This window comes from Mustela lutreola, chromosome 1, assembly GCF_030435805.1.
Source record: "Mustela lutreola isolate mMusLut2 chromosome 1, mMusLut2.pri, whole genome shotgun sequence".
NCBI classification, from domain to species: domain Eukaryota; kingdom Metazoa; phylum Chordata; class Mammalia; order Carnivora; family Mustelidae; genus Mustela; species Mustela lutreola.
In genome coordinates, this window is record NC_081290.1 from 157,027,655 (window position 1) to 157,041,369 (window position 13,715).

At 44.1% G+C, this 13,715-nt stretch overlaps 1 protein-coding gene across 2 annotated transcripts in view; it reads right to left on the reverse strand.

Annotated features, from left to right (window-relative positions):
- Window positions 1-13,195, reverse strand: part of GALNT7 (polypeptide N-acetylgalactosaminyltransferase 7) — a 141,895-nt gene extending 128,700 nt beyond the window's left edge. Inside the window, exon 1 of one of the 2 annotated variants that reach the window (XM_059177682.1) lies at window positions 12,867-13,195. In XM_059177682.1, the coding sequence (XP_059033665.1) occupies window positions 12,867-12,992 (126 nt within the window). In that variant the 5' untranslated portion in view covers window positions 12,993-13,195. The remainder of the gene's footprint in view (window positions 1-12,866) is intronic. The other variant, XM_059177673.1, reaches the window with a different exon arrangement.
- Window positions 13,196-13,715: the final 520 nt, after the last annotated feature.

A 13,715-nucleotide genomic window follows, 5' to 3' on the forward strand; every position in this document is an offset into this window, starting at 1 on the left:
TACTGTAAGTTTCTGATATTTTATACTAAAAATCTATTCCTTAATTTCTACTTACGATTTCCTTTAACTCTTTCATTTCATCAGCCCTTCTGAACCATAAATCATTGCACAAAACATACTTGCTTTTGAACACGAGCACCTGTTTAAGCTAGAGAAGTAGAGGCAAATGAGTCCACGTTTCAAGCCATTCACTTAATCTTCCAGAAGTGATTTTTTTGCCAAGGTGTAATAATGATTTTAACATTTACTTTTCTCTTTGTGTTACCAGTTAATTGAGCAGAGGTCAAGGAGGATACCTGCCTCTTATGAAATGTGACTGTACCACAGTGAAACTATTTTTTAGATTCTCTGAGATTTTCTTCAGGTTAGTCACAGGAATAGGCTGCTGGAGCAAAACTCCTCCTGCCGTGCTAATTCGTGGAAAGTGAAATGAAGTCCCGGTTCATTGAAACCTTCCTCAGACGTCAAAGAGGACGCTGAAAAACAAAATAATCTGAGAATATCCATGTAGTACAGACGTATTTTGACCATACTGCAGATACCAGTTCTTTTCTTAAATTAAGAGAAGAGCAGGACCTAGGAAGAGGTGCGATGTTCGGGGTTCTACTACCTTCGCAGGTTTGACAGCACTCTTCAAAATTTTCAGTTAACAACTGTGATCACATGCACGCTACATTTATTTTAAAATAGAAGTTATATGTGCCAGGGTTTGCAGCCTAAATGTTAACCATGGAAAAAAGAATAAGAGTTCTCCTAATTTCATACAGAAAATGTATTTCTTTGAAATACCAAGGCATTTGGAAATCACCGTATTGAGCACATTTTTAGAAGAGAGAATTTCTGAGAACTATTTGCTAGAAGTATTTTTCTCTTCGCCACCCACCAGGATCTCCCTGAACTGTATAAGCAAATTTATTTTAATTGACCATCACAATGCAACACTCTCCTCCAACCTTCTTTTACAAACAGTGGACTTCAAATTTCCTAAGGCCATCACACAGAGAGCAGCAGTAAATGAAACCACATGCCTATATTCCTGCCTTCCACCAATCCTTTGCTTAAATGTTAAAATGTAATTATATATTTTAAATGATCAAAATTTCCAATTTTGACGGTGATCTTTTAGCTTAAACTAAACACTCAACAATAGGAGAAAAATCTGCATGTGCGAAGTAGTAAGATTTCAGTCATTTCCATTCCATTACTCTTAAAAGCACTTTGTAGTCATTTATTCCGTACCATAATTGGGAGCTTATTTGCCAAAAATCTAATGGATTTTTTATTCATTTTAAATCACCCTGGCAAGAGTTAGCAGACTTTTGAACAGGAGGTTTTAAATGCTTTCTTTCAAAAGAAAAGATGTTAAAACCCTGCAAACAGATTGTAAAGGTAACAAATACGGACTTCCATGGAAGACACCTCACTGTATTAGAGATTAAAAGACTAATCTTGTTGGAATAAATTTTAAGAAGCATAATGATTAAATTGTCTAATAAGAATTACAAAACAAAATATTCAATTGCCAAAGGAAATATTGGGGGAAGAGGTTTGGCTATAAGTCCTCCCAAGTAAGCATAATTGAAACCTATAGCTAATAAGTCAACTATTTCAGAAAATATCTTAAGACAGGTTTTAAATTGGCTATTTAAAGTGAATCTTTGATTTCATAGGTACATGAGCTGTTGACAAAAAACTCCAGTTGGTATAATATACTGTATGGCAAATTTTTCTAGGTATGTGTCATAGCTGCATTTAACAATCAACAAATAAAAATTTAATTGATTTAACCCTATTAGATGTTTCCTGAGTCATTTTTGAAATGTTTATACAATTGACTAATAAACTACATATCTCAACAGAAATGGGAGTCTACATTTCCTGCTACTTCCCAGTTTTCTGTATCTGAACATCTTTTTCTCCTATCTATTATATCTGTCTTTGATCTAAGTCTGGCAAAACTAAACTTACATGACTCACTTCAGTATACTGATCATTTTTGGTTTTTTTCCAGGGTTTTAAGGGAACTATTTTTCCAATAACAGATGTTTAAAAAATGCACATAAAATATTTACTTTAAAATTCAACAGGATAAAATTATTAAAATGCAGAAATGCTGACAAATAAAGAACCCTTAGAGCACTTCAAATATCATGACGTAAGGACTATTTTATAATATAAATTGCACCCTATTCTATTTTTTTCTCTTTAGCGTTTCTAGAGAATTAAAGAAATTCTCAGAAGCATAAAAATTATATTGAAATTACGATATTACTTCAACAAGTGTTAGTTCTTAAAATTCTATAAAACTGTGCAAAAATGTCTCTTATACTCCACTGTGAACCTGAGCCTACTGTCTCACTTCAATAGCTAGCCTCAATGGCTTGGTTTGAAATCAAGGGTTCCAGCTGGAGGAGTTAGGCATTCACACAGTTGTAAAAGCTATTTGCAAACCTTGCTCACATCAAAGAGTATCGTATCACAGAGTGTGTGTGTGTGTGTGTGTGTGTGTGTGTATAGTGTTTCTATTAAAAGGAAAATCAAGAGTCAAGGATAATTACAGACAGTCTAAAAAACAAATGCTGGCACACCCACCTTCTTGTAAGAGTGATTAAAAAGCTTTTGCAATTTCTCAGTTAATGTCTATTTAAGACTTACTCTTATTTTATTTAAATTCAATTAACTAACATAGTATATTATTAGTTTCAAAGGTAGAGTTCAGTGATTCATCAGTTGTATAGAACACCCTGTGCTCTTAACTCTTCAACACAATTCTTCTTACAAGATGTACCCATTACCACTGAATATGCAGTAGCTTTAGAAGTACTTCAATACTGAAGTGCTAACACATATAGCAAAATATTTTATAAAGTACAAATGCTAAAATTACATTTAAGCCAGATAATCATTAAGCATGTAAGTTTACTATTAAAAAAAAGTAGCATACCTCTTGAGGCCCAGATGTATTCTTAAACCCAGGGACTCAATAAGAGATTAAAGATTTAAAAATGATTAGGTCATTTATTTTATTCTCCTACAGAACTGCTCCCACAAGTATGTGATTTAATTTTAATCCATCCAGTTTAAAATATTCTTGGTAATAACAAATTCCAATTTGCTTTGCTTGGAAGCCTATTAGCAGACTAGTTGGTATTGATATTATACAGCAGTTAATTGTACCTGCTAGATTTGGGAAACCAGGCTGCTCTGTAGCAGTTCTATAAACCTAATTAGATAATGCAAAGTTAATTTTTTTCCTCAAGTTTCAGAGTACCAGTTCCTATATTCAGTGAACCAAATCAGGTCTCCCGGTTGGCATGTTTAAATGTTTCTTAGGAGTAACGCTTTAAAATGCTACCAAGCCCAGAAGGGAATTTATAATGGAGCAGAAATGAGAACATTTCTCATTTTGAAATATTCAGGACTCTTAGTAAAAGGAAGCACTGGAAGGTAGTCCTTCCCTCTCCCAAACAAACTAAAGGCCTGGAAAACTGCAGTTCACACTGCCTCAGCATTGCTTTCAGGATCCCAGGACTGAGCTAGAATGAAACAGTGGACTCCACTGTCAAAAAACCAACATCACCTGAAATGCTAAGCAGACAATTTTGCTACTCTGGTTCTTCCTGTAATTACACATCAGGCAAATAATGTGCTAAAAACTAAAATCTGCCTAATATTCTGCAGATAAAGTTTCTTTTCCAACTTCAAATATTAAAATGTTCTGGTCACAGCTTCTTATAAGTTACTGGATTTCAGACCAAGAGAGCGCAAAAGAATGCCTGCCATGAATTCTAATTGTTTTAACAGAACGTATGTATAGCATATGAAGTATATATTACTACACCCACATGATTACAGTTTAGCTTAAAATGTACAGATGCATCTATATACACACATGGGGAGCGGGTGCAGAGAGGTGCCTAATTAAGGCGGAGCAGATAGAATCCAACATGTGTTAAGTTCCCCTTTGATAGTTAAGTTCTCTAAAACCCTTCCTCTTCTTGTATCTTTCATCTTATGAAGGTGATTATTCACCACTTGAACTTCTTTTTCTTCTAGCTGGTTCCGCTGGGTTATCCCACTTACAGGGATGCCAGTGAAGATGCCACTGTGTCCCTCTCAGGACCAAGGTGCTATGGGTTCATCTACCAGGCCGGTAAGTGAGCTTCTGCAGCCACTTTCCAGATCCCTAATGGTGATCAACTCTTGCTTAAATGCTGGAACATCCAATACTGCTGATGGCCCTGCCCTTAAATTATCTTTGCCCATGTTTTCTACAGGGCAACAGGCTCCAAATCTTCTCCTTCTGCCTATGCTCCTTTCATCTCTCCCCGGCCCGGCACCTGAAAGGAGGCATTTTCCGGGGTTCGGTTTTCCTACCCACACTTTCCTCCTCTATCCATACAGAGTTCCTTCGTTTACCAAGCCAGGCCTCAAGCTTCAGACGTATTCCTGCCAATGATTTGCACACTTTGCATCCAGTACTGATTTGGTTATGAGCTCCACCTACCCAGTAGACACGGTCTATAAAATGTGACATCCACCCCCACACTAAAAAAAAAAAAATCTACATGCCCAAACCAAGCCAATGTTTTGTTTTACAGCCCCCAAATCTCCCCATCCCCCAGACCAGCACTTCTCAAAGTAGGATCCCTGGACCAGCAACCTGGAAACCAGTTATAAATGCCAATTCTCTGCCCCACCTCAGACCCACTGAATCAGAGATTCAAGGCCTAAGGCTGGAGTACTTTGTTCTAACACACCCTCTAGGTGACTGTGAGGCCTACTGACGTTTGAGAACCTCAGCTTTAAACAGTTCTGTTCCTTCTAAGGCATCAGCATCCTCCCCTTTCAGTTCCATCCAGAGGGTTCCTCCACCTACACTCCACACCAGCTAATTCTACTTTCACAATCTCGCTCTCCTCAAATACACGGTCTTGGTCCTCCTAGCTTTTGGGCCTCGTCATATCCTAGGAGGCATTTCTCTCCTCACTGAAATCCAGCCTGCACTGTTTCCAGATTATTCCTGATAGCCCAGCTCTGGCCATTCATAGTATTCAATCTTTCAGGGCTCAGACTCTGTCTTTCTAGGGTTTGCTCTCCCCATCTTCCACTCCCCAATCCCATCTTCCAGCCATGCAGTCCCCGGCATTTGCTGTAATCTTTCATGACTTTGCACATACCGCTCTTCTGTCCTCACACACCTGTCCCTCCAATACATGTTTTCTAAAGAGCTCTTGACAGCACCCAGGCCTTATAGACTAGATGCTGCATTCTCTGTCCCACAGGACCCAGTAGACTTAGCTAATACAGTTCTTGCCTCACACTACAATAGGTCGTCAAAAAAAAAAGTCATTACTCATTTTATCTTGGACCCTACATAGACAATATACAATTTATCATCCAAAGCAGGGCCCCGTTTATATCTGCAAGCTTATCAAGTACTATATTCCCTCCAAACTCACCAGGCTCTAGTCATCCTGGCCCTCTATTTCTCAAACATTATAGCCTTTCATTCCAACATCAGGGGCTTTGCACTTTCTGTTCCCTCTGCTGGGAACATTTATCCTTCAGAATTGCATTACAGGGTTATACTCATTCTTTGGGTCTCAGCTCAACCACCCGCCCTCTGAACTTCCCTGCATGGTCCCCACTGCCCCCTTCTCCTTCATGTTACTCTGCACTGTCTTCAGTGTTATTTGAAATTACTGCTCTATTGCCTCTATGTTCCTTTCAATGTAGCCCACTTGAGCACACCTACTTGTTAAAATCTATAGTGTTTGGTGAGAGCCAAGTTCAAATCCAAATACAGGAGACAATTCTGGCTCTACCACTTACTATAAGTAAATGACCTCAGGTAAAGAGTTCACCTCATCTATAAAGTGACAATTACATCAGACCTGCATTACAGGGTTGTTGTTACCATTAAACAACATGATACATATATAATGCTTTCGTGGCAAAGAAGAGTCAAGGTATTTTATCTCTTGCATGTTATCTGTTATCATCGCTATTATTATTTACTGCTCTAGAGCATCTCCAATGCCTACAGCAATGGATGGTACTCAGTAGACACTCAATAAATATTTGAAATACTTGAGCAAATTACTGAATCAAGAGTTGACAATTAATGGATGTCACCACTCCCTCAACTCTATTTCAGAAGCTTCCAAAAATCTTCTTTAAGTGCTGACTTAATAAAACCCCAACCCAGTTCCTTGGCCTACCATTTAATTCCCTTCAAATTGTGGCCCAAGCTTACTTTCTCACTCTTAATTTCCAACACTTTGTTCTAATAAAAAAAGACTTTTTCTGGTCTCACCTTATTCTGTTAGTGTAGACTGTTCTTCCTTGCATCCCTCCCGGATCCCATGGACACTCCAGGTTTAGCCAAATGTCATGCTCTTGCCTCTGAACATCCACCTCCTACAGCTGTGCAAGAACCTCCTTTTTAGGGGCCCTTGGGGGGCTCCATCGGTTAAACATCTGCCTTTGGCTCAGGTCATGATTTCAGGGTCCCAGGATAGAGCCCCTCATCGGGCTCCCTGCTTAGAGGGGAGCCTGCCCCTCCCTCTGCCCCTGTTGGTGCTCTCTCATGTAATTAAATGAAATCTAAAAAACAAACAAAAAAACTCCTTTTTACTACCGTTCCTATTGCCACAGATCATCTCACTTACAGAAGGAGCTCCAAGTCTGTGTCCTTGCCATCTCTGCATCTCCAGTGCCCAGCCCAGTGTCTTGTGGAAAGCAAGCCTCGATACGTTAGTTGGAGCAAATGAAAGGTTGGAGGTTGGGAGGTATTATAAAAAGGGCCAGGTTTATATATCAAAGAAATCTGCAATATGGACACAACACCTACTGTGCAGTTGTTAGATCAAAACCTGAGTAACACATTTATTATGTCAACAGTTTTTATCTCTTCCACTGTTCAGTACAGCATCTCCAATGCCTAGAGCCACGGATAGCATAGTAGTAAACACTCATCTGACACCTGTTGAGTAAACAATTCACGCCTTTTTTTTTTCCTTTTTAAAGATTTTATTTATTTATTTTTGACAGAGAGAGACACAGCAAGAAAAGGAATCAAGCTCGGGGAGTGGGAGAGGGAGAACAGGCTTTCTATTAGCAGGGAGCCCGATGCAGGCCTCAATCCGAGGACTCTGGGATCATGACCTGAACGAAAGACACCCAGGCACCCAATGATTCATGCTTTTAATAAAAATACATCTCCAAATTCTTACAAAGAATTTTGTTCACATTGTTAAGGCATAGTTCACCCTCTCACCCATTTCCCTCTTCCACCATGCAAAACCCAAACATAAAATCACTCCTTTCATAAACTCAAGCTATGTCCATTTTACTCTAGAGATTATAAATTCTTAATTTAAACACTTCTGTCAGATTGTACATTCATTCTTCAGCGATGAAAATTAGAATTCAAAACACGAGCAAAGACAATGATCTAGGTTGAAGTCAGATAATCACAATCATTTTCCTACATTCGAGAGCCACTCAAATCTTGCTGACCAACTCTTTTTTTTAAAACTCTGGAGTTAGAATTTACAAATATTCTTTTACAAATGGTCCACACTCAGAATTCTGATTTTCATTCATGTTGCATTATTTTCTCTCTCCTTCTGTCTCCAATTTAGGACTGATCTAACGCAGCTTATACTAAAACCAAATTGTTGCAGCCCACACCTTATCTCCTATTCCATGCAGCCAGCCTGGATCACAAAATAGTTATCCAAATTCAACCTGCTCTTGAACAGCTTTCATTCCTTCCTTATGAACAATTGTGCACTCCCTGAATGGCTATTCTCCACCTATGGATTTGGCTCTTGACAAAACATTCTGTGACAGCTCTCAGTGTTTCCTTATTACTACTTGGATTAAGGAAGAAAGGAATAAACCCCATGCCCTGTAAGTATTGCATCTCTTCAACTAGGATGAGATCCCTTTAAAGGAGGGACTTCTACTTGAGGTATTCTTGGTACTCTACAATGGGGTCTTCCTGGGAGGGACGTGAAGAGACATGGTTGTAACAAGTTTGATGCCTTTGACCTTTGACCACTGGATGGGCAACACTTCTGCAAAATCCACAGATTTTGAATTCTTAGGAACGTTTGCATTTCTGGGGTGTCCAGACCTAAGGGGGCGACATGAATGAATGCCTCAGCACCCTGGTAGGTGGAGGAGATAGTCCATGAGCTACTCCAAGAAACCTAAATCCTGCCTTCAAAGGACTCAGTCAGTGGCTTACAGTGAAATGAGAAAGCTTCTGATTCTCTCCCCCCAAGAAAGCACATAAACGTACAAGTCTGCATTAATTTCAGGGGATCTGTAACGCCCAGAGTTCATAGACATGGGAGTTTTTCATTACAGGCGTGAGGGAGGACAGCAATACATAACAAAAACAAGTCCCAAGGCTTTTCAACCAGGGAAGTGAGACAACAGTGACCACTTAAGACACTACGCTTTTGATAAGTGATAGCTCTATTCCTAATATCAATGGAGCTTCCATTTGAAATAAAGTCTTAAGGTCAAGGGCAAAGTCTTTCAGGTTGCAATCAATCATCACAGAGATAAAAGGGTTTGGTAAGGTGGAATTTGACTGTGATAGGGTAATAATTCACTCACTCAGCCTCATTTAAGCAATATTCCTTTCAACGGGTCTTAGCTTATCACTTAAAACCTCTCTGCCTAGGACTGATTCCTGAGTTAGCCCTGCTATGCATGCTCTAAACCTAAGTGGCAGTAATGGCTTGACTAAGGTAGTATCTGCACATACAAAGAATCATCCATTTACCAGCAGCTTTTCATCAGTACTGGATTAGCTATAATAAAACCACGGAAGACCTCAACATTTCCATTACAAACCTTTATTGTCAGGAGCTTATTGTTCAATTTTAAATTCAGGGCTAGGGGCGCCTGGGTGGCTCGGTTGTTAAGTGTCTGCCTTTGGCTCAATTCATGATCTCAGGGTCCTGGGGATAGGGCTCCCACATCTGGCTCCCTGCTCAGTGGGGAGGCTCCTTCTCCCTCTCCTGCTCCCCCTTCTCCTGTTTCCTCTGTCTCTCTCTAATAAATAAACTCTTTAAAAATTTTAAAAATTTAAAAACTCAAGGCTGAAACTTGGAATGTATGGTTTGGAAGATACTATATTTAATTAAAGGAACTTTCTGCACTTCGCAAGTACTAAATAGATGGTCTTAATAAATGCTGACCTCAAAATATCCAGAGGACAAAGCCTAAAAAAGTAAACCTTCCCATAAGCATAAAATAGAACAGAAAATGTATGTTTGTCTTCAGAACTTTCAGTGTGACAAATAATCTATCAGCCTAAACCTCCTGACACCTTCTCTACACCCACATCCAATCACTAGTTGTGATACCATTGCATCTTTAATAGCTCTTGAATCAATTCTTTACTTCTATTGTTACCCTGCAACATCATGTCCCACCCGAACCATTATAATTATAATCTCCAACAGGACTCCTACACTCTGCTCTTGCTCTAAATTAATTCAAACCTCCTGCAGGCAATCAGAATCCTTCCAAAAGACTAATCAACAAATCTAATCAAGTCCCCCCTCCCCCCTCTTAAAAATCCTTCCATGGCTTCTGCTGTTCTAAAGAGATCATCTTTAGCCTAGTCTACAAACATTTACATACTCATTCTACCTCTCCTCTCATTCTCCCTGTTCTAATTATATTGGTCTTCTTCTAGTTCCTCAGTTCACCATACTACTTCCTACCTCAGGCCCTTTGCACATACTTCTCCCTCTCAGGAGTGCCTTCCCCCCACATCCGTATCAACTATCTGTATTCAGATCTTCAGATTTCAACTCACTATGTCATTTCTTCAGGGGCTTTTATGACCAAATTTCTGTTCCCTTATCCCTTTTTCAAAGCATGTAGCATAATTTTTATTTGCAGATTTGTGGAGTTTTGATTAAAGTGGGGTGCTTTTTTCCCCTCACAAAGCTGTAAGATCCAGGGTTAGTGGTAAGGAGTACTTCCTCGATAACTAGCATTAGTATGTAGTAGGCACTCAAAAATGTTTAATTAAATCCCATCATATACAACAGAGTACAATTTGAACGGTAAGATCATCTTTCACATCATTTACCTAAGAAAAACAGTGAGAGGCCCTGAATGAGGAAGGAGATAAGAAATGTTTCTCATCTTGACCATGGGTATTATGTTTTGTAATAGTGACCTCCACAGCTGGACAGATATGAAGAAGTAGTCCAGGTTTTTAAAAACAAAACAAAAAAAGAAAACAAAAAACGAGGTTGCTACAGACTTTATTGCCTGGCAGGCACACTGAAAGTGCAAGACAAACAATGGCACAGGGTGGAACCACAAGTACAAGCTTGCCAGAGTAGAGGCAGAACCTTTATTTGGTAGATTGTTCTAGCCTATTTCAAGACATTTACAGGGATTTAGAGAGATCCAAAAAAAAGCCTACAGGTGGATCAGCATTAAAGAAAAGGCAGGTGCGTCACAGTGTGGGGAGGTGTCTACCATGATAATCAAAGGAAAAGAACTAGAAGGCAGAAGGGAAATTCAAGAGTCAGAATTTATGTGTTGGTCAGAAATGTTCTTCTAGTGCCAGATCTCAGAAGTGCTCAGACTAGTTTTTAATAAAAGCAGGCAAAAGTCCTTTATTTATGCCCGTAATGATTCACAAGCTATGCCTTAAATTGCAGTTAACAACTGCCTGTTATTTTGTTTTCCCGATACAGAAGGATTCTTTTCAGTGTTTACATTTAAAAGTCTTAAAAAGCTAGCTTCTGTCTTTGGCAAATGATAGCAATGACCGTGGACCCAGTGACAAACTATCAAATAAGTTGAACCAAAAATCAAGATATCACCTGCTATTGAATGACTAGCCTTGTGGCTGGGTAGTTACTATAGAACCACTTTAATACTTATTACAAAAGATATGGGTATTGGTGTGGATGTTCCATCACCTCTTTAAAAGACTTGTCATGTGAACTACAGGACATTCTGAATATGGTTAGTTTTGTCAGACTTTCCTCAGTTTCTCTCCCAGAAAATGGGGTTTTAACATTCCTAGCTCTCTGGGAAAGGCCATTTAATGACTTAAACACTCTCAATTGCGATATTCAGTTATCCTCTGTCAATCATTTTGAAAGCAAAAATCATAAAGAGGTCACCATCAGCCCGCGAGATCTGAGAGGCTTAGAATCACAAACACACTAAAAGGAAAACTTGGGACTTTTTATTAGTACTCAGATAACTTGGATGGGAACCCACCCCAGATATTATAAAGAAATTCCACTTCAGTCCAGACTTCAAATACTAAAACGTAAGAGTAATCTAATTTTACCATATAGACGGCAACTGCTAAGGAAATCTCTTCCTAGGATTCTCATTCTTAAAAGGAAGCCTAGTCATTCAACCTCCTGATGCTAAGTTAAGGCTAAGGAAAGTTAATAAAGGAGATCACACAGACGCAATGTGGGTAATATTTGCAAAAGGCACTTTACTGGAGAGCCTAACTCCTCCCAAGGCCCCTGGGCCACTCCGTGGCCCTGAACTCCTCACGCCCTCCGTCACCCTCAAGGGCAGCGGGCCCAGCGGGCTACCCCGGGCTCCTGGATGAGGGAGAGGGGTGCGGCGGCTCATTTTCTGGGGGAGCGGAATCCGGGCGGGGGGGTTGGGAGAAGCCGGTATGCAGCCAACCAACTGGGTCAGCGAAGCTGCAGTCGCGGCGGCCCCCTCCCGGCGCGGCTCACGGTAACTAACGTTCCGAGGCGCCTGACTAAACCCTCAAAGGCAAGGGAGTGTCAAAGCTAACACTCGCGCCTTGGGCGGCAGACAAATGCGTCCCAGCGGAGGCGCTGGGAGCTCCGCTCCGCGGCGCCCCTCGGCGTCGGGCTGGGCGAGCCGGCGGCCAAAACCAAGCGGCGGGGCGCCGGTACAAGTTAGTTTTCCGGCCCGAACAGCCCTGCCACAGCCGGGTTAGAGGAACCGGCCCCACATCCCCTCGGACAGAGCCGCCGGGAGCAGGCGGGCGGGCGAGAGACGCGGCTCTGGAAAAAGGGACTTCCCCCGCGCTGTGCGGACTGCGGCCGAGGGGCTCGCGAGCCGGGCGGGGACGCCCCTCCGCCACCTCGGGCCAACCGCCCCTCCCCTCACCCGGGAAGGGAGGAAGGGCCGGTCCAGGGCGAGGCCGCGGCCGCACATCGCACCCCGTCTCCCGGCCGCCAGAGCTGGGGTGGGCGGGGGGTGGCAGGGAGGCGGCGCTCTCCGTACGAGCCGGAGGCGGGGCGCCATCTCCCTCCCACTCCCGGCAGGCAGGCGGGCCGGGGGAGCCGGGGGCTGCGAGCATCCCCGGACGGGTGGTGCCGGGAGGGAAGGCTGCACCGAGGGGCCTGGTCCCGAACGGCGGTGATGGCAGCGGCAGCATCTCGCCTCCTTCAGGCCTGCACGCGCCACAGGCCGCAGCCTGGACCAACCCCGCGGCCCCCAGCCGCGACCGCGGCGGTCCCGGCACGGAGGACTCGGGGGGCTGGGCGGCCGCGGCCCCGGCTCTCCTCCCGCTCCGCCCCGTCAGTCCCGGCGTGGAGCGCGGCCGCCGGCAGCGGCGGCGGCGGCGCCCCAGGAGGGGGAGCGCGGGAGGAAGGGGAGGCGAGGGGGCGGGCCGGTAGCTGGTGGCCGGGACCGGGTGCTCGGGGCTCGGCGCCCCCGATCGGCCCGCGCTCCGCCAGCACCACCTGCGGAGCTGCGGCGCAGCGCCGCGCCCCGACCCCGCCGCCCCTTCTCCCGCCACGCGCGCGCGCAAACAAAACAAGTTGCAGGTCGCAGCCGCCGGAGGGGGCGGGCGGGTCACTCACCCTCATCTTGCTCAGCGGGCTTGGGTCGTCCGGCCGCGGGGACAGGGAAGACCAGAGGACTACTAGCCCCAGGAAGCTTCCCACCACCAGTAAACTGCGTAAGATGAACCCAATCTTCAGCCTCATCTTCCTCCGGCGGCGAGAGACACAGAGCCCGGCGCAGCCGCCGCCACAGCTCTCCCCTCCCTCCTTCCCCCTCCTCCGGCTCTCCACCTCCTCCCTCCCCCACCCCTACCGCTTCGGCTGCCGCCCTCTTCGCCGCCTGCCCTTTCGAGCTCCAGATCCGGAACTCCCCTTGGCTCTACCTTCCCCCGGGCTCTTCCCTCCGCCCCCCCTCCCCGCGGCTCGTCGGCTCGGACTGCGCTCCGCCGCCGCGCCCCCCCACCCCCCACCGTCGGCCTCCGCAGAGCTCCAACCGACCCGTGTGCCTCGCTCTTCCAAGCTTCCTCTCTTGTCTCCCTACCGTCTTCCCAGCCCGCAGCCCTCTTCTTTCCCCACTATGTCCAAGAATCCTCTTGGCAATTCCCTGTTACCTTGTAACTAACTTACACTTTCCCCGGGTCTGGTCCTTAGCCTTTGCCCCACTGCTCAGCTCTGAAAGCTTCCAGATTCCCAAACTTTTGTTTTAATTATGGGCCATAACTCTGTCCTTAACTCCCGTACCCTCCGGGATCCCCCGGCCCGCCGCCCCCCTCCCGGCGGACCTGGAGCGGTTCCTGGCTGCCCCTCCCTTTCTTACTCCCACTACCCGGAGCCCCCAGCCGCAAGGCTTGCAGGAAGCAAACCAGGAAGTCAGGGCTACCGCTGCCGCAGCAGCAGCTCCACGTGGCTGATTTATAGCTGGGAGGA